Here is a 24,195-nt window from a genome sequence, read left to right on the forward strand (position 1 = left end):
TAAATAATTTCTAAATTTTTTTTCGCAGGATAACAGTAATAACTTTGAAAACAAGTAAAAATAAAAATATACAGTTTTGAATTCCAACACATTATGTATGCGTTATATATACAGAACAAACCAGGAGACTAGTACAAATATTTATACGAACACTCACTCATCGCAAATATGTAGTGTATACTATTTTGCACTCTGCGACGTATTGAAAAGAATAATAGACTGGGAAAATCTAAGTTGGAATGGTAGAGCTGCGGCGACCACCAAAGACGACAATATGATGTAAATACGAAAAAGATATAAAAGAAAAATTAAATACATACAAAATGCAAAAATCTACTATTTACTATCCATCAATATATCGACGCTGTATAGTATTTACTCGTAAACACACATACATATGGTCATATATATATATCTACAGCTTTTACTTGCGTTGAAGTGCTCCGACGAAATTTGTGTATTTAGTTACACAACATTCATCCCGTGACCGCCAAAGAGTAAACGCGTAAAAAAAAAAAACACGCATCACTCTTTTTTAACAAATCACAAAAACCATGCTTGCATTATAATGATAATATTGGTTTATAGCTGACCGTGTTTGTATATCAAATATTCGGTTAGCTTACATAGAAAAAAAATAACTGAACATTGTTTTATCTTAATTCGGTAGAATTTTAAAAGTAACAATTGTATTTTTGCTGCGAAATATTATAGACTACGTAAAAATGGGAGAATAACGAATTTATAATATAGTACTGGAAGACAAATCGATAAAATAACATCAGCAATAAATTTGAGGAATCGATTAAAATCGATACTAAAATCTAATACTTCGCGGTGTCTAGTATTGAGTAGATCCGAACACATGATTATTCGTATAGCGTGCGAGTGAGACGAGCTTGTGCTTCGGACTTGAATGGACTCTAATAATGTTAATATTATTATTCGCATACTGTATCTTGTTAATCACAAACTGTTAGGATTCGTACGGTTACGAAATAATAAGGCCGGTGACTCATCATATAGGGCAATAATACAGATCCTTTAAAAAAACACCTTTACTTTGGGTGCTAATTGTTTTTTTTTTTTTTTTATTTTTATTATTTATCTATTCATTATGTAGCCGTAATACTCGCTATTTGTGCGATTCCTGCAAACGCACCGCTGGCGTTTCCTACGAAACAAATCCTTTTGGTACTTGTCGCAAAAGCAATATTGGCGGAATATGAAATCCAACGCGAGTGTCGATTATTAACGCTGCGCCATCGCTTGGGGATATGGATTCTGAAAAGGTATATAGTAAGTACATGTAGCAACGACCCGGGCCGACAAAGAAAAACAAAAATTACGTATTATTTTTTTTTTTTTTTGCTTATGAGTTTTTATATTACAGTTTGTTTTTAGATGTTTTGTTTCTGGATTGTTCATGAATAGTAACAACCGGAAATTGTCAAAAAATTAGTATATTTTAGTATTTTGAATACAAATTGTAAAACAAAATTCTAATCGGAGAAATGTTAGCCTATTTTATAAAATGTAGCTTATTAAATTATAACATACTCTATATTTTAAGGTTATGATATATGGTCGTGGTCGTAATTAATATATTAACAATGTAAATAGCTTCAGCGGAAAAGGCTCAAATTCAAAAAAATCCTACCAAATATAATGTTTAAGCCCTATTAAAACTTCTTTCTGAAAATATAGCCAAGAAATTACACTTCCAATGTTAAACAACTTTTAACCCTTTTAGGGGTTTAATTTTGGGAAATACATTCTTAGGAAGTCAGTAAACCATGAAACAAAACTACTGGCTAAATTTTATAATCAGTGCTTCAGTGGTTCCGGCTAAGTGATGATGAATCACCCAGGACAAATAATTTTATATATATATATAGATATAGAAGATAATAAAATGTAAGTTATTTATACATTTTAAATAGTATAGGAAATCAAAGTAAATAAAATACGTTTCCAATATGCTATAAAGTATTTGTAACAAACGTTAGGAATTGATTAAACTTAAAATTAATTTAAATCACATAATTATAGTAACATAACATATTTTTATGAAATAATTATAGTTTAAATCAATGAAAAAACTTTACAGTAGTATCGATGATTTTTTTTTGACAAGATGTCATTAAATAAAAAATATTAAAACATACTTTTATAATAACAATCTATACGTTAACCAATAGTTATTAAATTTACAATCAACCTTATTAATTGTTAATCATAACTAATAACAATTTTACCACAAACGTATACTGCTATAACTGATGTTAATGTATTAACATTTAACATTTTTACAACCCTCTTTATATTTAATTTTAAAACGTAGATCTTATCATATATTTTTAAGTATAAACTTAAGGTTTTCCATATGTTTTTTTACCTAAATATATTTAAAACACAATGTGTACATCGATGTACTAATGTATATAACTTTTATTAATTCGATACATTATTTAAGTTTAAAAATCAGTACTTAATTGTATCAACAAAATATCAAATTATTTTAAAAGCTTATGATATGTAAAGGTATATTTTCTAATGGTCAAATTATTATTTTCAATGTTTTTGAAGCATAATGATAAAAGACAAAATTCATTTATCAGTATATGTGATATAAATAAATATATGATATAATATTTGAGAAAATATACAATATTTATTCATCATTATTAGACTTTTTATTTAGATACGAAAACCAGTTATGGTGTAGTTTACTGCGTAAAACGTAGATACAATATTAAATTATTTGAATTGATGAATTTTTTTTTAAATTTTATACTCTGAGTTCTAAAGTTATTTTAATAAAATCTTTATTATTATTTACTTTTGAGTTTTTCTACCATAGGAAAATTATATAAATATCAAATAATCTATTAAACTATACAAAGTTTGCGGAAATTCGTTTAAAAATTAAATAGATTATAACAATTACCGCTAGACGTATACGAAATGTAGGTATACGCGTAAGTAAAACATGAACATATAAATAATTTCGTCGGTTTTGTATGTTAACTCGGGTGTATAAAACGGTCAAAGTAACCGCATTACATTTCACTCCGTCTAAACGTTTCGCGTAATCATATATGTGGGTACGATATGTGTGCGTGTACAACGTTACACTGTACATCATACGTATATATGATATACGAGTGTATATGTATAAAATATTCGAACGAAATATACATTCGACCGAGTAAAATATTCATAAAACGATATAAAAACAAATAAAAAAAGTAATAAAGTGTACAAGACAAGAAGAAGTAACGTTATTTGTCGTTATAACCGTATCGTGTTGACATTGCATTTGGTCGTCACAAGAAATATCTAATCTTGGTTTTCAAAAAACGCGCAGTCAACGTCAAAAAGGTAAGTCAACTCGCCGTCGCGTCTATTTATTTGCGCGAGTAATAACGTCGTGGAATAAATTAACGTAGCAAATAAGTTTTTAAACCATTGCAGACTAAACACAGAGCCACTTGTTCTGTGCTCTGAAAACGATTATGTACCTACACGCGTTTGATGGATTTATGTATTATAATATTATTAACGAAACAAAACCGTTCGTCTACGCTACTCCGGCTTCGATAAATAATAAATATATAGGTTTAAAATCTAATAATCTTCTCTTGCGGTTGTTTAACACGACTTGGCATTTATGTTAGCACGCTACAACGATGGTTCATACTTATATTTGTGTGTGTGTGTGTGTGTACGAACAACGTCAAAATAACGATTACATTATGACGGTTTCTAACCATTTATCATAATGCATTACAGGTAAGTAGTTTTATATATCCGACTTGAAAGCAACAATAATACGTTGTAGTGTTATGGCATTATATGTTATGTACAACTCTTTAGAAGAACCACGAATGTGAACTTTAAAATATTGTAAAGTACAATGCCCTAAGTATTCGGATTCAAAATGTCTATCCCAAAATATTTCGAACCTTAGAACTAAGTTTTCAAATATTATAAATGAGCAAATCGTTTAATTCTACATATTAGGATGTTGAGTTGATCCACAACCTACATGAACACACTATACCAGTCTACTATTCGGTAGATGAATATTAGTGCACGATTATTGATTGATGATTATTGTAAATAATATTATTTGCTTTTATACAAATACAAATGTATATTGGGTAAATATTGTTTAACAGCAAAATAAATTAATGCAATTATATTATGAACTAAATTTGAAAAAAATAGTAAAATAAAAATAATCGTACGAGAGTTCTTGTTATGTATATATTTTAGTCTTAAGAAGAGTTAAAAATAGCAAAGTTACTTAAAAATTATTTAACCAGATATCTTTGGTTTAGTTGCATATATTCTTGTAAAAGCAAAAAGAAAACTATAATAATGTTATTGAATTTCATTTATACGTCTTTCGAAAATATATTATTATATTATTTAGGATAATGCGTTTCAACTTTTTAAGCAAAAAATAAATGGTGCATATTTTATACAAATATAAACCCTATATAAACATGGAGTTATACGTTTATCAACAATAATCTTTGTTATTATGAACGCATATCGACAGTTAATATTAGTGTAATAAAATAAAATGTTTTTTAATTAAAAATGTAAAACTTTAAATGTATTATTTTCTTGGCGTGTTATTATTAAAACAAACATGAAACTTTAGTACAATATTACGATAAATTATTATTGTTTGAAATGTCACTAGCCGTGCTAGGTAGTAAAAAAAAAAATGGTTATTCAGTGAACACCGAGCCGTGTTCGTATATTTTCAGATCGTTTTTCAACGGAAAAGATTGATTTCGGGAGATTCTGAGTTGTTCGGATACGGTTTCGAAAAGGACATATCTAATAAATTGACAAAACATAAAAAAAAAAAAAAAAAACAGTTTACCGCACCGTTTTAGTCTGGTTAGCTGTATCGTGCGCTATATTGCGTGATATACGTTGCTTACGTAAAAACAAATAAATATATATTTATATATTCTCCCGTAAAACCGTAAAAAGATTTCACAGCGCGCGAAGATAATCATTCGAAAATGAAGTATATACACCAGAAAAGGGCGTAAATAAAATAAAACCACAACATTGATTTCAATTTGGGTTTGTGTATTGTTCCAATTCGAACAAACACACAGATGTACGATTTAGAGCCGGTCCATTTTCACCATAGCTGCTGCAGCTAGACAGATATACAACGCGATTCTTCGGTACCCCAATCCCTTTGCGCGCTACTGTGTCTAAATTCATTTATATCGATCGCGCGGAAAGGATGCTCGTCCGTCCCTCCTGCAGTGTACTTCTTGTGCAGCCACTACAACCGTAAACTATTTTCGGCGCGTTCCGTTCGCCACTAGTGCTGAGATACGCTAGATGCACGTCTCTCCGTCCAGCGAGTTTCTAATGTGCCGCCGAGAAAGAGAATTTTCCGCTGCGAGACTTCATGACTTTTACTCCACCCGGATAAATTTTCGTTAATATTTTACAAAACAAAAAAAAAAAAACCGGGAAAAATGTCGTTACAGTCATTATGAATTCGCTTAAATTTATGCGATGAACTTATTCGCATTTCTAAGTAGCTCTATTAATTATATATACTTTTTTTTTTCGCCCCTTATATGTACGTATATTATGTACTTATGTAATATTACTATTATATATTATATATTATACACGTATATATGCGTACACTCATGTAAAATCTGTACATATCAAGGTCGAATGTACGTGCACCTACTTCGTGTTCAATAATAACAAATGAACAATTATTAAATTTATTAATTTAAATTTAAATTTATTAACTATAACAAATAGATATGGATGCACATGTTCATCGTCTAATATTTAAAACTGTTTTTTTCATTAAAATTAATTGTTACTTTGAATCAAATGTAACTGCCTAGTAGTTACATTAATAAAATTTCAAAATAATAAAAACAATAATAATGTTTAGGAGTTTATAACGTCGAAAAGTTCATAAAATCGTGAAGCTAACTACTAAAGTCAATGTATTATAACAAAAATATCACTTTAATTCTTTAATCCTGTACTTATACGGATAAATTTAAATAAAAATAAATAAATCGAAGCTCTAGTTTCTTTCCCGGTTATATTTTTAATGTGAGATGCATTTTGAAACAAACGCGCACAGTACATAACTTTTAAAATTGATTAACTAATTTTTAAAATTTAATTTAGAATAATCGATAAATATTTCCAGCGTTCTAAAAAAACAATAATCTAATAAATTTGACTCATTATCTATAACAAGTAAAATATTTTTGACTTAATTAAAAAAATGTTTTGTTTATTAACACTTTCACACACAACTGTTTTATTATTTGAGGTTGATTTTAAAATGTTTGAGTATACAAAAATTATTAACTATCATGCCGATTGTAATTAATCGTAAAATAAAATTATAAACAAAAGAAAATTCTATAGATAGTTGACTCGGTTATATCGTTTGAAGTAGAATTTAAACTGTTCAACTAACTATAGTTGTACAAATATAGTTTAACAGGTGTATAGATTTGTTAAAACGTACAGCTTCATATTATATGCTTTTGACTAAACGTTTTCAATTAAAATTCGACCTTACCGCATTGTCTTAACTTATTATACATAATAGTAAATGTTATTCATAAATTGTTCTACATCGAATTTATTCAAAATTATCTTAACTATAATAATAATCGACAAACTACTAGACTTCAAGCTACAATATATTTAGTTCTTTCTTTGCATGATTAATTTTTAATCAAATGGTGTATAATTAAAAACTAAAATGTAATTTAGTTCTTGTTTATTATATGCCAACAAAATATTGACAACCTATGTTGTTAATTAACTTAAATATAATGTTTACAACTGCTTCAAATTTGAATTCAATTTGTGTTCAGTGATACCTTGTAAAATTAAAATATACATTTACCGAATATTAAGCTGTTTAAAAGCTTTTTATTTTACTACCAAAAATTACATATTTTTTGAATACATCTATGAACATCAATTTTGTTGCATTTTCTATAATAAAATACGTTTTCCGACAGGCAATTCAATACGTTATATTATACGAACACTGAATAAGTTGACCAAAAAACTCATTGTAAGAGTACAATACGAAACGTGGATTAGGGTGAACATTAAAATGTCTATAATTTAGTTTTGCTATTGATTTTAGTCGATTTATTCCCTTCGCCAGCGCCAAAAATGTTAATCTTCACGAACAATTTTAAATCGGGTTTTTTACCCGAAAGTCGTCAAGTTATTCAAGTTATTTTTAAAAATAATTGATGTGAACGGTGAATTGTACATTTTTTCAAATGCATTTGTCTACAAATGTTTGTGTACAAACATATTCCTACTGTATACAGTTCTACATACGTACTTGTATAATATTACACTTTTATTTTCGACGACTTATTTTATTGAATACTGAATTGTTCAACAACGCAATTCATAGGCTAAACATTACTTTTTCAATACGTATATAAAATATGTTGTAATACATCAATATTGTGAAATCAATATTAATCAATGCGAATTAAACGCATTATTGATTTGAAAACTATATTAGGCATAATACTTTTTTGAATAAAAAATAAATTTTATAATATCCATTAACTATTAAGAAAAACGTTATAACCTATTGTTGGTTCATAAAATGTTATCAAATTATCAGCATGGAATGATATTTTTTTAAATAAAAGGTGGACAAAGTATTCAAAGTAATTTTAATCAAGTCGCAAATATATTTTCGCTGAAGGTATATTTTATTTATAAACATTATATTTTTAAAATTTGATTATTTACTGATTGAACAAAAATAATATTTTCGGTCTGAAACATATTGATACTCAATTTAACATTAAAACGATTTTTCTACTATTCCAATATGAAAATCAAAGTGCTCGCAAACTTCAGCTGGTTATCATTTATTTTTTATCCAAGATTGATCATGGACCTGAATAATTATTAAGCTTCACATTCACCAAATCTCCCATGCTTTGATTATTATATTGGCACTGTCCGAACAATTTATATTTTTATTTATATAAATTTTTCAATTAAAAATTAATTCATTTCTTTCAATACAATAATTGGTTAATAAAATATTTTTTTTATTTTAAAAAAATATATTCTATGTAAAGGAGATTTTTCTTCTAAAAAATGTATGTATTCAACTTGTACATAATTATGTTGAAAATTGTCAAGAGTATAAACGCAGATGAAAAAACTATTTTGACCACTCGAAATTACATTTTTGATAGCTAATCACTGATGGAAAAGTAATTGGAATAATATTGCAAAATGTCAGTAAGATATAGGAACCGCATAGTTACAAATATATATATGGTTACCGAACAAATAAAAAAATTGTATGTCCAACTGGAGAAGTTTCATCCAATTTTCAGAACACTTAACTTTATAAATTATTCCATATTTACACTGTATGAAATAATGTAGCATTATTATAACACAAATTAGTTAGTTAATTCAAATGATGTATGTTTGTACATGGTAAAATATATAAAATAATATAAACAAAATTATATATTATTATAATTATTATTATTTATATTATTTACTTTAACAAATATAAGATAATATTTGCATGAAAAATCTTTATGATGATAGAAATCATAATATTTTAAGTACGCCGTAAACCTATTGTAACATAACTTAAACATTTTAAATTAATCAGATTTTTAATCATATCAATAAAAAATTCTTTATGTTTTCATCGCATATTCTCTTAAAACAGATTTTTTTCCATACGAATATTATATTATATTGTCTCAACAAATAGTTTACATAGATACTAAACTCATTTTAATTCTATCTATCTTCGATTATAATATATTTTCTAATAGCAAGCGCCTACAATAGAACTTTTATAGTTATATCATTGTAATCGAATGCATCATTATATCATAACATAATATGTACTCGTAATTATGAAATACCTAATTAATTTAACGATAAGGAAAACCATGAAAAGTTGCGCACATATATTTCGTTAAATGTCCTATGATAGAATATATTTATTTTTACCAGTTTTATTCAAAATTATGTATTTGACATCAATTTATAATTAGGTAGTCAACGATAAATTTTATACAGAGCCTATAAATAATAAGCAGACAATGTATGTTTTGAAATATATTTACAGCAAAACCTAAACGAATTATTGTGATGAATATTTTTTTGTTTATATTTCTAACTAACTCGTAAGTGCATTTTCTTAGGATTTTAGGATAAAGAGACTGCAATTATGTTTTATAAATATATATATATATATATATATAGATGGTATGGAGCTATTTAAATCATCTAAATTTAAATATTAAAAAATGTAAATGTATGTATTTTAAATTAAAAAAAAATCTAATTATTTTCCATTATTCTATTTTTTATACTAAAATTGAGCATATCCCTGATTTTAAAGATTTAGGTAGAGTTTTTGATTTCAAATTAAATTTAACTTTATACATAGAAATGATTAAAAACAAAGCTATGCGTAACCTAGGATTTATTAAACGTATTTGTAGACCTTTTACTGACACTAATCCTTTAAAAATCTTTTATTGCTCCCTTTTTCGCTTTAATTTAGAATATTGCCATCGCATCTAAACTAATAATACAATGAACAAACTACTATGTTAGATAGAATCGGCTCAAAAGAATTTTCTCCGCTTCCTTTCATTTAAATATAACATCTATAGACCTCTACAAAGCTCTTATAACAATATTATAAATTCCCTTAACTAATTTCGTACAAAAATGTCTTCATAAATTAATACTAGATGATATTGATTTTCTAGAAATTTTATCTTTAATACGCTTTAGAACCCTATGCCATTTTATTCTATATTTTCTAATAAACATTATATTTTAAATTCCCCAGCTAATATTTTAATGGATACTGGTAACACCTTTGTTTATGATAATTTATAATGTTTCTTTCCTTTTTACTTATTTTACAATATTATCTTTATATTTTTTTCTCGTTATATTCGCTTTAATATTTTCATTATGATAATAACATTTTCCATGGTAGGTATTATAATTTACCCAAAATTTATACTACTGTAAAAGGTTTCATGAAAGTATATTAAATTAAATAAATAAATGTTTGCTTTTTACACGTTTTCGGCAGATCTTGTGAGCGACAAATGTAATAAAATATAATCGTCACGTGAAACACCATGTAGCAGTTAGCTTTTTTTTTTTTTTTTCTATATTCAGTGTGTCGTACACGTGAATTTTTACTACAAAATAAAAAAAAGTTAACATTTTAAAAACGATGTAGCTCTATAGTGGAAAAGAAAAATTATACATCAAAACGCTAAGATTTTAAATTTAAAATCATTACCCACTATAAAGTATAGTATGCCCCTTCACAGTGTCCTTCACTACTTATTAATATATAAATAATCATCGTTATATGGACGAACTCCCACGTTGTCATGAAATACATGAAATATACACACATATGATTACAACACGAGATATAGGCACGTGAGACTTTTTGAAGTAATATATGTACCATATCTAATTACTTTTAGATGTTAATCGTCATATGATTTAATTTTTAGTCGTTTCATAGGCCGACCGTGTATATTTTATTATATGGTATAATTTCGTAAAAATCATTAAATACTAGACTAATCTCATGATTTTATATAATATCAAAGCCAAAACTCTATGTAGAAATATAAAACCTCTTCCCGGAACACGCATGTAAAGCAGCTCAAATCACTCAAGATATAATATTTTTCCACGTAACAAAAACCCAAACGGTTTGAAATATAAGTATCATGTAACGGGAAGATTTTCTATAGTATTTGCAGTACTTGTGTTGAATTTCGGTATTTCATTTTGGGGTAAAAAAAAAAGTGCAAATCACTACAAATCGTATTTCTATTATTAATTGTCGTTTGAGCATTAGTAATCTGGAACTGGCACTCGGCCCACAGCATATGATCTAGGTAAAATATGTTTGGATGTTTTTTATTTTACTATCCTTCTTAGTTTTAAAATTAATTTCAATAGACTTACCATTGCATAAATGACGCTGGCATAACATCCCGTTCTGAGCGACTGAAAACAACAGCAAGATTGGAGGATGGCCATCGTATAGCGAGAAAAAACTATTCGTTTTCTTTAAAATACGCCAGAGTTGAATATTTTTACATTCCTCCGAATTTAATTGATTCGCTGAAACCAAAAATAAAATAAATTATATATATAAATATGTTCAAATTAAAAATTTTTTCGAGGTCGAGTAAGACGCTTACATGTTATGACATCGAAATATTTGTTTGTACACTTGTTTTAATGCGATTACAAAATGTAATACTTGATATTCTAATGATGTTAGCATATTATTATTAATCAAATCAATTAATTAATATCTTCGGTGAATGTCTATGATATTAATCGAGGTCTGAGTTTTCGAGTGAACAATTTTTGTTTTAAAATATTTACTTTTAATTCGTTTAAACCTGTGATTTAATATCACACAATCAATTTTAAAATATTCTATTAGTTAATAATTGTTAATGAAAAAATATTTTATTATTTTATTTCTAAACTTGAAACACATTTCAATGTATACGAGTAATTCACACTAATCACAACTAATCTTGATCGTAAATGGATGAAAAAATTTCCAGTAAACCATTAATCATTTGAAACAGAATTTGTTTTAGAATATTTATCATTTATAATACTATATAGGTACTAATACATCGATGTTCCGAAAGTTCAGTTCGATTCACATCTTGTGGGTATCGTAGTTTACAAATTAAGGATTAATTAATCAAAACCTATGCAAATCATATTTTTAATAACAAGAACGTTAACTTTATTTTATTGGATTAAAACAGTCAGTTATTGTCAGACGTAAGTGGTTCATTATAATAACTCACATTTTATTGTGATTTATCACTCTAAACTTTTTCAAAATTAAAATTTTAAATATGCATTAAAGTGAGTTTTTTTTTCTTTTAATTGGCAATAATATATAAATTATATAAGGGGATAAATCAATTGTCAACACGAAATGTTTAAAATAAACAACATCAATTTGTAGTTCGCTACAATAAACACATAAAGCGTCATATTTATTGCGTTCCCTCCTTGCTTCTTAATTTTATACAATTTAATAATCACATACACACATGAACTCACAATATTAATACGGTCAACGACCAATCACTCAAATTGGTTTTTTCGATGATTTTTATGATATTATAATCAACTGTCAACAGGAGTGCTAAAGACACACACGCACATAGATATTATATCTACATAATTCACGTTCATCAAAATTAGCCGTTTAGAATAATACGTACTATCGATAATCACAAATACATTTGAAATGTTCTTACATTTGTGATTGATAACTCCTTTTAACTGCCTATTCAAAAAATTTAATTTTGAACAATTTACGTCAAAAACCGCTTTAAAATTTGTCTTCTTTTTTTCCTCGTTTACAGTATAACATTCTACAATATGTACATCTAAAAGAGTATATGTATGCAAATAATTTTCTTTTCTTCGATAAGTCAAAAAACAGTTGAAAATAGCATTACGATTGGAAGCATGATGTTTTCAGCACACTATACAATGGTCTATAGGATTACACGCGAAATAATAAATTAAAATTAAACACCAACATATAAACGATTATATCACAGATGACTATGAGCTCGTATACGCAACTAGAGTGGATATTACAAAACGAATACGGATTTTCTCTGGGGATCTTCGTTTGTAGTGGAACGCCAAAAAACGAGGAGAGGACCTATTTGTCATGAAGAATTAAAAGTAAATAAATATAATTATAAACCACATTTGATCGTCCCAAGAGCTACGGTTCGGATTTCCAAACAAAAAATTCCATTGTTGCAATGTTAAAAATAAAATACTAAACTAAAATAAAATATTAGATTTTAACATTTATGTTTCATTTAAAAATAATAATAGTCACATTTTCATGCCGTTCCGGTAACCGAGGTGTAAATATTAATCAATATGAAAATAGATATATGGTCACCACCGATAATGCTCGTTTCCGAATCATATTAATAATATAGTACAATTATTGAAAAAAAAATACATACTCACTCGTAGTTCAACAAATTGTTATGTTTTTTTATTTATAAAACCACTCTGTTTAAACTTTGGCAAACGATCTAAGCTCAACAATGTCGAAGCACCTGGTATGATAACTAAAATTTTGATTATTACATAATATAGTGATATTAAATTAAATTATGTGACGTCTACTTTGATGTGTATAGATGTGTGTCTGTGTATGTATGTGGAGATAATTATATTGGTTATAGAAGAAAAAAAATGAAGTAATATTCTAACTTGAATAACCCCATTTATATATATAGTAAAAAAAAATTGTTTGTGTGGAAAAAACAAATAAAAACGCTTTATTTTTAAAAACACTGAAACAATGTGAAACACTGAAAAATAAATTGGTTCATACACGTATACACACACACACACACTAATACATACCACTCACATAATTATTAATAAGAGTCGAAATGTGAATTATTAATAGTAAGCGAAATATATTGTGACATATAGAAACACTATTATGTCGTGGATTGATAAGTTTGTTGGTGAAGAAAATAATAAGAAAATATTCAATACAGTGGTAATGAAATAAAAAATAAAAAAAATGCGTTTAAAAAAGAATAAAAGAAATCGGTTTTAAAATGCTAGTTCGATATTAAATACATATACAATATCTACCATCAAATCCACATTATATAAACAACCAAAATGAAAAGTATAAATAAAAATGATTTATAAACTTTTTGAAATACGCCTAAAAATATTTTAAAAAATAACCAAGTAATTGTATAAATACGAGTAATGAATTATATTAAAAATGTATTTTTATAAAATATAAAAAGAATATAATACCATCCTGGAAATCATTGATAACTTTTATTTTATTCCCTTTGAAAAACAAAAACTCTTTCAACATTTGTTTCGAATTACTAAATACACTCGTATTAATTTTTCTAATTCTACTGGTTTTCACAAATTCAATTTTTACTAATAATATTTTATTATCATTGAAAAACGATTATCAGATATATTGTAACGCATTTATATATTATAATATATATATTCAAATAATACATACAAGACTTATACATTTTACTATCATATTTTATCCTAACATCGATAAATCAAAATTGCAGAAATGTCGAAAAATACTTACTATTTATGATTTTTACTTCTCAACTACAGTAGTATTAAAATTATTAAAATTACGTGACACATCAACCATTTAAACATAAAAATATTAGTTTCGCGGAACAAAACTACCAGGTATCAATATATAGCAGGGCCGTCCTTAAGATTTATGAGGCTCAGGGCGAAAACACCTTTTAGCCATTCTCTCTCTTTTTATTCAACCTTATGATTGGTTCGCAGTCGGATATGCGCACTCCACTCTTCCTTATTTCCAGTTTACATCTTCAATTCAGTATAGTATGGTTTTACTATAGACTATAATGACATTTTTGTATTATTTACTCATATTAAATTCATTAATCTTCACTTATTGACATTTCTATAAATTTTCATTAATTTATAAAATAAAAATTAACATACAAACACCAAAAAATAACATAAAAATAATTTTATTCATTATTCATCAATTTTATTATATTACGGGTGCGCATTCACATGTAAGCACTCATACTGTAATCCGTATCGTCGTTGACCTATGGAGGATTAAAACTGGGGCACAGTACAGAATATCATGTCTACTCAACAATCGTTTATCATAACTTTCTTGCCACTATTTCAGTCAAGATAATATAAACAATGGTGTCGCTAAATTGAAAGCATAGCGAAAAACTATTTTATTTGCATTTTATGTTCATAACCTCGAGTTTGGAAATATGATAAACGACGAAACTATTATTTTTTATTTGATCAGTCGCACAAACATTTTTATCATTGGTATTGTACCCATTATCCCGAACTTGGAAGAGATCGTTTCAAAACTTATACCATGTAGAATAATTTTAAAAATAATATTAATAAGTTTAAATTAGTATAATCTGTCTCCAATTTCCGATCTATAAAAATAAGTCGATTTTACGAAGAAACTTTTAGAGCACTTGTTTACGAACGTACAGTGAAGAAAAATAAATAAGTGTATAATATTTGAAACACCAAGAATTTCCTTCTTAGAATCAAAAAAACCATAAAATATTGTAACAAAAAATTAATGTCGTTCGAATTTCAAAACGCATTAGCCGAATTATACTCGTAATCTAAGATAGTTATTATTTTATAAAAAAAAAAAAAAACGTTTTTGTAAATCTCGTTAAACACAAATAGTACATATATGTCAGTTTTTTCTATGTTTATGGTTATAATATCAAAGTACAATTATTAAACAATAATTTTGTTTTAAGAATTATTTAATAGCCAAAATTCGGATGAAAAATAAATTATTTATATTCGGATGAATTTCATACATATAGGAATATTTTAAATAAAAATATATCGGAATAAACCTCGCACCATGGAAATGTGTAAATATGCAGTTTGTAAATTCCTTTCATGTATTCGTGTAATAAATGCAAAAGCACAAATGGAATACTAATCAAGTAGTATTTTCAGATGAAAAAAATTAATTTAAAAATCTGGAATATATTTTAGGCGATTTAAAAAAAAAACATGAAATTAAATAAAAATATATATTATATTACATTTTTAATATATCATTTATTTATATTTATTTACAACTAATTTATTCATTTTTAAATGGATATTTCATTGTCTTACATTTTTGTATTTAAACGTTCATCATATTTTTCACAAAAATTGTTATGTTGTTATGACAGTTAGTGTTGTTCATAATAATAAGTCGTATTATTCTTTAAGTATATAACATTTAGGAGTTGTTAACGAACCTCTGAGACTTATAATTATTCCCATAGCTGATTTAAAAACGGAAAATGAATTAACAAACAATCCACCAGCTGATTTAAAAACGGAAAATGAACAAAACAATCCACCACAATACGTAATCCACGAATTAAAATTCAATTTAATTTTAATTAACAATACTATTTCGTTCATCGGTGGATTATATTGTAACCGATACGTGTTGTTCACAAACCAAAAAAAAAAAATATCAATACAAAAACGGAAATTAGAATAAATTCCGTTTTTACTTATCAAAAATGAAATCCTATAATTGTTTCATAAGCTTTATTTACAAATGCTAGCGGGTGAATTTTCTACACACAAACGATATGTCAAGTACATAAATTATATAACATAAAAAATTTAATATTATACAAACAGAAAAAAAAACAAATAAGAGCTTAAATAAGACAACAAATAACCAAATTCAAAACATTCGTTAGGATATTTTCGAGTTTATCTACGTACGTTCGCGGCAAGTAATGTACTCCCTTTAAATCAACCTTGGAATGTTTGTAATTCAAGTTATTCCGAATCCAGTATAAATATTTTAACTGTGGTGGAGATAGCATTCATATTAGACCTTTTGTTTCAAAGGTTTACGAAACAGAATATAAACTTCACAACTATTTACCTTCATTAAGGTCTTTGAAGAAACGTTAACGTTTGCCCTATTCATACTAACCGTTTTAAATTCGTCAAATAAATTAATAAAAATATAGTACAGAGATACTTTATTTTTATAGGTCTTTCCGTCGAAAATCCTCCAGTCGAACAAAGAATTCACACACGTATATATTATACGTGATAATAGCACATTGAGTGACGGGAGTTTCCCTAAATACAGGTAATAATTTTCGTTGTACAATCCGTATAATATCGTGTTTGTTTTCATTATGCCCATTTTGTAATAAGCATATAATTCAATACACCAGCGAACATAATATTGTACTATCATGAAACAATAAACAAGTATTGTATTGTTTGCATAATTCCGATTTTGTACTATTTCTACCATTATTGTTTTGCTCTGCAATATTTTAAAGACATCGAGAGTAGCCGAGTATATTATAGTTGATCACTACGTATAGTTCATTTTGTATTATAAAAATGTTCCTTTTTTTTGCCTGGGGATATTTTCAAGCATTGATACACTGTATTGCATGTCTAACGTGTTAAATATGTTGATGTCAAAAAAAGCGACATTGTATCGTTCATGAAACATGTGTATATAATGAAAAAACTATGGGTCAATCTGAATTTTATATGACTAACAAGTCCCTATTGTTCGTTCAGTAAATGCATAAAATGTTAATTTAAATTTATATTATATAAAATAAATTACATTAAATAATTAGCGATAATCGTTGATTACCAATTTGATTTATTTTGAATGCATACGGTAATTTAATGAATTTGATATAACCAAAAAAAAAAAATTAATAATTTTAGTCTAAAATTAAGACAAACATTAATTATTAACAAAATACAATAGATAATTAATACTAGTATTTCATATTATCTTAAACAGTATGTATTTTCAAAAATAATTTAAACCAATAATAGGTATTCAATATATTACTCTTTCGATTACCTAGTATAGATACACGATAAAACTCAAAGTTTTAAGTATGTTAATAAAATGTTTGTAAACACAAATTCTTTTTGAAAATTCTATTCGTTTCTATTTGAAAAAAATTAAAAGTTAAAATTTAAGTTTTAAAGGTAAGGATAATTGATTTTAATATAATATAGCAATTGATTTTCAAAAATTAATAATAAAATAGAACTTATATTATACAAGTATATTCAAAGCAGAAAAATAAACATGTACAGCGTGATACAAAAAATAGTAAGAAACCAATTATAATTTGTTCAAATTTATTTCAAACGCAGAAGTTTTCTAGAATCTTAAATCATTTTTCTGTGATATAATAACAATGATATTTGGATGTTCAATTTTCATTTCAAAAAATAGTTGTTATTGAAATATGATACTCGCATAAGCATTAGGTTGCAGAGTATATCTTATCTTTTGTTGAAGTAGCATTATAATGCGACCGCCTGGAAAGTAAGACAAATTATTTTGAAGAATAGCAGATATTATAAACTAAAAATAAAAATTAACCAGAAAAATAAAGATAATTCGTTAAGAATAAGAAATATTGGAAAAAACATAAATATACAAATAAATATAGTTTCCTGTTCAACGAAAACTAATTGTAAATATTAATACGTGTTGGGTCTTGCAAATCAGGATACCGAATAATTTTTGAATTCTGAAAAATATCTTAAACCTTTTATGGAAATACATGTGTTCTCTTATATACATATAAAAAAAAATTCTTCTTATTTTTGAATCTCATCAGCGAATGATGTATGTATATAATAATAAATTAAAACTTCAAAATTGTATGGATATTTAAACAAGAGTACTAACTAACAATTATATATATATAATGTTTAATTTTAATTACAGTTCTAAACGTAATAAATCATAAATGTTCATCGATTTTTGAATACTTGTACGTACAAAAATGTTTAATTACAAAATACTATATTCTTGTTTTAAACAAAAGTCACGGCTATTTACCGGATTATTAGTTAAATTTATGTTTAATTGTTATTATGATATATTATGATTAACATCAAAGTACTAATAGTTATATAGTTTAATTATGATTTGCCGGACCTATATATTTTATTCCACTTCATAAATAAATACATTAGAAATGTTCGAGAACCGTATTATCAATTATTCTAGTGAAAACAATAAATAATTCGACCTATTTAATACGAAGAATATATTATTTTGTGTTAATTATGATTTGTAATATTAATAAACATATCTGAGTAATTTATAACAGTATTCATGTGTGACAAAAAAAACTCTGGATTGAGTGTCATATTATTCTAATAAATGTCTATATTAAAAAATGACCGAGAGAACGTGCTCAAATAAGCAACTTAAGAATGACAACTTCCTTTGAACAACATTCTATAATCCTACCACGTTTACCGGAATAAATTATTTTAAATCAGACTTATAAAAGACAACGGCTTAGTTCATTAAATGGTAGTAAAAATGTTGTAATCAGATAACATTTTATTACCTTCCAATAATAACCAATAATAATTGTATATTATTTATCACCTGGGTAATATTAATAACTAAGTATGTACATGGTAAATCAAAATGGTAAAATCAACAGATAATTAAGTGAAAAGGAATTTGGCCCGTTGAGAGTGAAGTCTGTAAAAAAAAAAAAAAATAGTTAAGCAGGATTTTTTGTTATGATGTTATATTTAGACCATCTATTGCTATGTACATATTTTTTTAAGGTCACATCGCACAAAAACCAACATTTATTTATATATAAAAATAACAGTTTAACTGTAGTGTTCAGAATTAGGGATAGTGTGTTTGTATAAATTCAGGACTATACGAATTATAAATAACGATTTCATTATTTCCGATTACGCGTCATAAAAACAAAACTAATAGGTAAACCTACTGTTGTAATATTATTATTTACTAAAATATATTTTAACGATAATCATGTTCGTCAAAGATCAATATTTATTTCAATCGAAACGTTTTGTTTATTATCGTTTCAAATAGTTACTACGGATCTATAAGTTAACGTTAAAAGAAAGTAAAATCAATTTCAGTGTTGACGGATCGATCATGAAATATGTTACTATGTTTACAATCTTCGATTTATGCGTTTTGAACGCAAATTTCCTTACCGATGTAATAATAGACAAAAATGACGGCAAATTCGAATAACGAAAACAATACGAGTATATTATCATGTTGACAATGAATGACCGGTGTAAACAAAAGCGATTATTTCGATACGTGAAAATGTATACTGGCCGAAAATAAAATACACATAAACAAGCCGTACGCAGAGCACAACGCATCCGTTTCGCGCATCTCGACTGAGCTTGTTCGCGTGATTCGGGGTCGTTTTTTCTTTCGCCTCGCGCCGGTGTAAGCGCACGTAAGATAATATTTTTTCGTCGATCTTTATCCGTTTGGGACGAAAGGTACCACGCTATGACGGCAGTTGACTGTGTCGGCAACCGTTTTAGTCGTCACTTACCTACGGGTGTACAATTTATAACGTACCGGGTACTTTTTCGGTGATTCTAATGAAGTAAGGATCACGTTTTTTGTACGGGTACTGTGTTGTCCAACTAGGAAAAACAATTATTTGCTTTCCGACTTTACCGCAAGAAACAGATCAGTGAAAAGCCCTTGACAAAGAAAAAAAAATTATAATAATATCGTCAAATTAACGTGATGCGATTTTCATAGAATTGTATTGATGATAAAATTAATTTCATGGTAGTTTTGGTAACTGGGCTCCGCAGGTGATCATTTGTTAATTTGTATTATGCTATTATGTATTATGTAATTTCTATTATGCTACTATACGTACGAAACTAATTCTTCAATATTCCTAGTTGGTTTTGATTTTTAAGTACTAATCATTCAAATTATACGTTCCAAATAAATATTTATATATATATATATATATTCCATAGGAATAAAAAGTTGAATATCCACTCAGAAATGTAGTGGATAAGCATAAAGCGCATATAAACCAATACAAATGATTTTTTTTAATTTAAAACCAACAGAACTTATTTTAGCAAAAACCACCGATATTATGTAAGAAAAATAAAAAGGCAACGCTTTATATTTTTTGTAGATTTAAAAAACGGGATTTAAACTATCGAAAAAATCAAAATAACGACTTCCGAAAAAAAACCGTATGTGTTCGATTTCAAATCTATAACTAATAGGGATACATAAAACTTTTGAATCACTTTTAGGTTTTACTGTCCTAAAAAGTATAATAAAATACACATCTTAAAACCAATAGCTTTCTAGTTCCGCTTAAGTCTCAAAATTTATGGCGTTATTGGACTCCGAACGTATTTTTTAGTGACTGTGAATTTGATCACAAACTTTACAATTTATTATTTTTCTAAGGAATTTCAGGTTTATTATTAATATATCTTTAGCAATAATGCATTGTATATAAGACAATAAACAGTATGGAATGTGGATAACAGTTGTTGTAGGTAATTTAATTACATTTTTACTTCACGCTTAAGTCTTCAACATTATTTATCTACTTTTTTTATACGTTCATAATCAAAAAAAATTATGTAACTATCGAAAACTTACTTGGATGCTGTAAAATAAATAAACTTACGTTTTGTTCATAAAAAATAATTTCAATTATTTTCTAAAATCAATTATGTAAGAACCCACATTTAAAAAAAGTAAAATATATTCATTTTGTCTGCTTGATATTTTCATAAATTTACTTAATTGTCTTTCGTTTTTTGATATTACGCAATATATATATATATTAACTAAGCCATAGCGTTAAATTAATTAGAAAGTTGTTAATATTAATTTTAACTATTTAACCGGAAGAAAATGCTGACCAAGAAGATACAATTTTACCTAGTTATAGACTCAAAGGACGCCACTGTTCTAAAATATCTAACAATCTACTGTTATTATTGGATTTTCTAACGTTAACATTAATAGTTGTATCAATGGTCAGTTTTCTTATGAAATTAACTGAAATTTAGATACTTAAATTATTGTTTCAGAAGTAGAAACGTATCTGGTATGTATCATGAAGACACAACGTCTTAAATTTGTAAGACGTTCTATAATCACTTCACGAATAGTAATAATAATAAAATAAATTACAAGAGCTCATTATCGTTATGTAAAATTGCAAACTAAATATAAAACATAAATATAAAAAATATATATATATTTTACCAAAATAATTCGCACACCTTATAGTTTATAACAAATGACCGACAGACACAATTAAAAACCACAGAATGACTATACTAAAATTTATTTTTAATTTACCAAGGAACTTTTTATATTTTATTTTTACTTTATCCACTTAATTGACGGGTTATAATGATATACTTATAGTTCACGCTTTCAATTTAAAATTGATAATATAATGTTAATTAGAAGTCATTAGTTTTTAATAAAATCGTTGAAAGCTGTATTTAAGTGAATTGTGCAGGCTATTATCTTGGAAAATTATATTAAGAAATGCTTTATTATTTGCACAGAATATTGAGATATAAAATATAATACATAATTATATTGCTTCAAATTGTGTATGGACAAATATTTTTGTTTTAAATAAATAATTGATAAACTTCTACATGTAACAACATATATAACGAGGTTAAGTTTATAATATCGTTTACAAATTTTAAGTTAGTTTAAAGTGTCATGAAAAGTTGAGTTTCAAATATTAAACTAACTTTATCAATAATACTTAAATAAGGTACAAAATATATAAAATAATGATTTATCATGTTTTGCTCGATACCATAATTTCATTTTTTACATGAAATATTCATGTATTTACATTTTATGATATTAATGTGTGTCTTTTTTAATACGTTTTTCTGCTAAAAATTAATACTAATTTAAAAGCAAACACAAAAATATTTCTCTAAAATTGTGTTGAATGCCTGAGTTATCTTTGATCTCAGGTTAAAAGTGAAGAACCAAATATTTAATTTCTTGCATAAACAAAACTCACTCCATTCTAACTTATAAAGATATTTTAGATTGAATTTAAAAAATATAACGACATTTTTATATTGTTACTTTATTATACCAATTCGGTACACGATTAAAAGTGAAGCTCGAAATAAGATACCTACCTGGGTAATGGTTATGTGTAATATTATAAAAACCATATTTATTAATATGTCATATATCATAAGAGTAGCCAATTTATTCTGTAAACATAAATATCAGAAGGGCAAAACGATTACCTATAAAAACATAATATGTTGGTAATAGCTATTCTATAGAATAAACTTCTATAGAAATACTTTTCCACTTGTATAATAGTCATGGAAATAGGGAGTCAACGTGTTTTCATGTTTTCGTCCATATGAAACTTTTGATAAATAAGACTTCAAAAATAGTCGAAAATTTTCTTAGAATTTTTAATCAAAATGTATAAGTCGTATGAACTTCCATGTTCTTTATCTGCTATGCAACTTTAACTATAGAAATCTTTCCAGGAGACTCAAGTGACAATGGCCCCGAGACCTTTAAAAATATTAAAACACAAATCCTAAATAACCAATTACTAAAGTTAAAGTGTCATCACTGAATGGTTTTTTCCTCATGCTTTATAAAAACTTTCCTTATGCTTTTTAAATTATAATCTATAGATTGTTTACATCTGAATGAAAAAAAAAAAAATTATTTTTTAAACTTTGTATAAAAATTAAAAACACAAGCAATACATATACTTTGATAGTAATTATCTGCAGAAAAGCGGATGATTGTTTGTTGATGAATGTTTGTTTTTATGTTTATAATGAAAGTCTTCTACATCTGCATATTAAATTATCAACCACTAATAATGGAATATTGGTTCATAATTAATTGATTTATAAAGAAAAAAAAAATGCAATAAGTATTCCATTATTTTTCGTGTTATTGGATTTTTCACTTGACAATAATGAACAAAACTATTGCTATAAAGGTACGAGAACTATGAATCTATAGGAAAGCATTTCTATGTAAAAATGTAATAAAATACTTTTATCTTGTAAATAAAACAGAATAAAAGTTTAACTGACATGTGGTCTTTTAAAAACTGAAAAAAAAATAAAATAAAAAGTGATGTGACCTTTTCTATTCGTTTATCCTCGAGTCTATCTAACGGGTATAAAAACGAAACTCAATACTGTGGGGTTTTTTTTTTTCAAAAATAATATAATTCAAAGGTAAATAAAAAAACGTAAACTGTCACTGAACTACTGGATGTAAGTTCAGAAAATTTAAAATAAAAATGTATAGTGTCTTTTTTTAACTTGAAACTAGATTATTTATACAAAATACTATTAGCAATCAAATATTCTTTTTTTAGTAAAAATTATTTGTAACATATTTATAACAAAATTACAGAGTTCTAACTTGAGTGTTAGTTTAAGTTTCAAATTCTAGCTATTAGTTGATTATTTTACAATGACTTTTTGTTCGATTCAAAAAGTGATCTATTTTTATTATTTATTTATATATATATATATATATATTAAACAAACTAAATTAAATTTTGGTTTGACCATAAAGTAAATATTGATCACCAGAATTATTTTTACTATAAT

At 26.2% G+C, this 24,195-nt stretch overlaps 1 protein-coding gene across 4 annotated transcripts in view; it reads right to left on the bottom strand.

Moving 5' to 3' along the window:
• Positions 1-24,195, bottom strand: part of LOC112688205 — a 149,061-nt gene that overhangs the window by 112,552 nt on the left and 12,314 nt on the right. For all 4 annotated transcript variants that reach the window (XM_025561282.1, XM_025561283.1, XM_025561284.1 and 1 more), the window contains exon 2: positions 11,074-11,232. In XM_025561282.1, coding sequence (XP_025417067.1) covers positions 11,074-11,148 — 75 coding nt within the window. In that variant the 5' untranslated portion in view covers positions 11,149-11,232. The remainder of the gene's footprint in view (positions 1-11,073; positions 11,233-24,195) is intronic.

The sequence above is a fragment of the Sipha flava genome, unplaced genomic scaffold (genome assembly GCF_003268045.1).
Source record: "Sipha flava isolate LNK unplaced genomic scaffold, YSA_version1 37_pilon_pilon, whole genome shotgun sequence".
NCBI classification, from domain to species: Eukaryota; Metazoa; Arthropoda; class Insecta; order Hemiptera; family Aphididae; genus Sipha; species Sipha flava.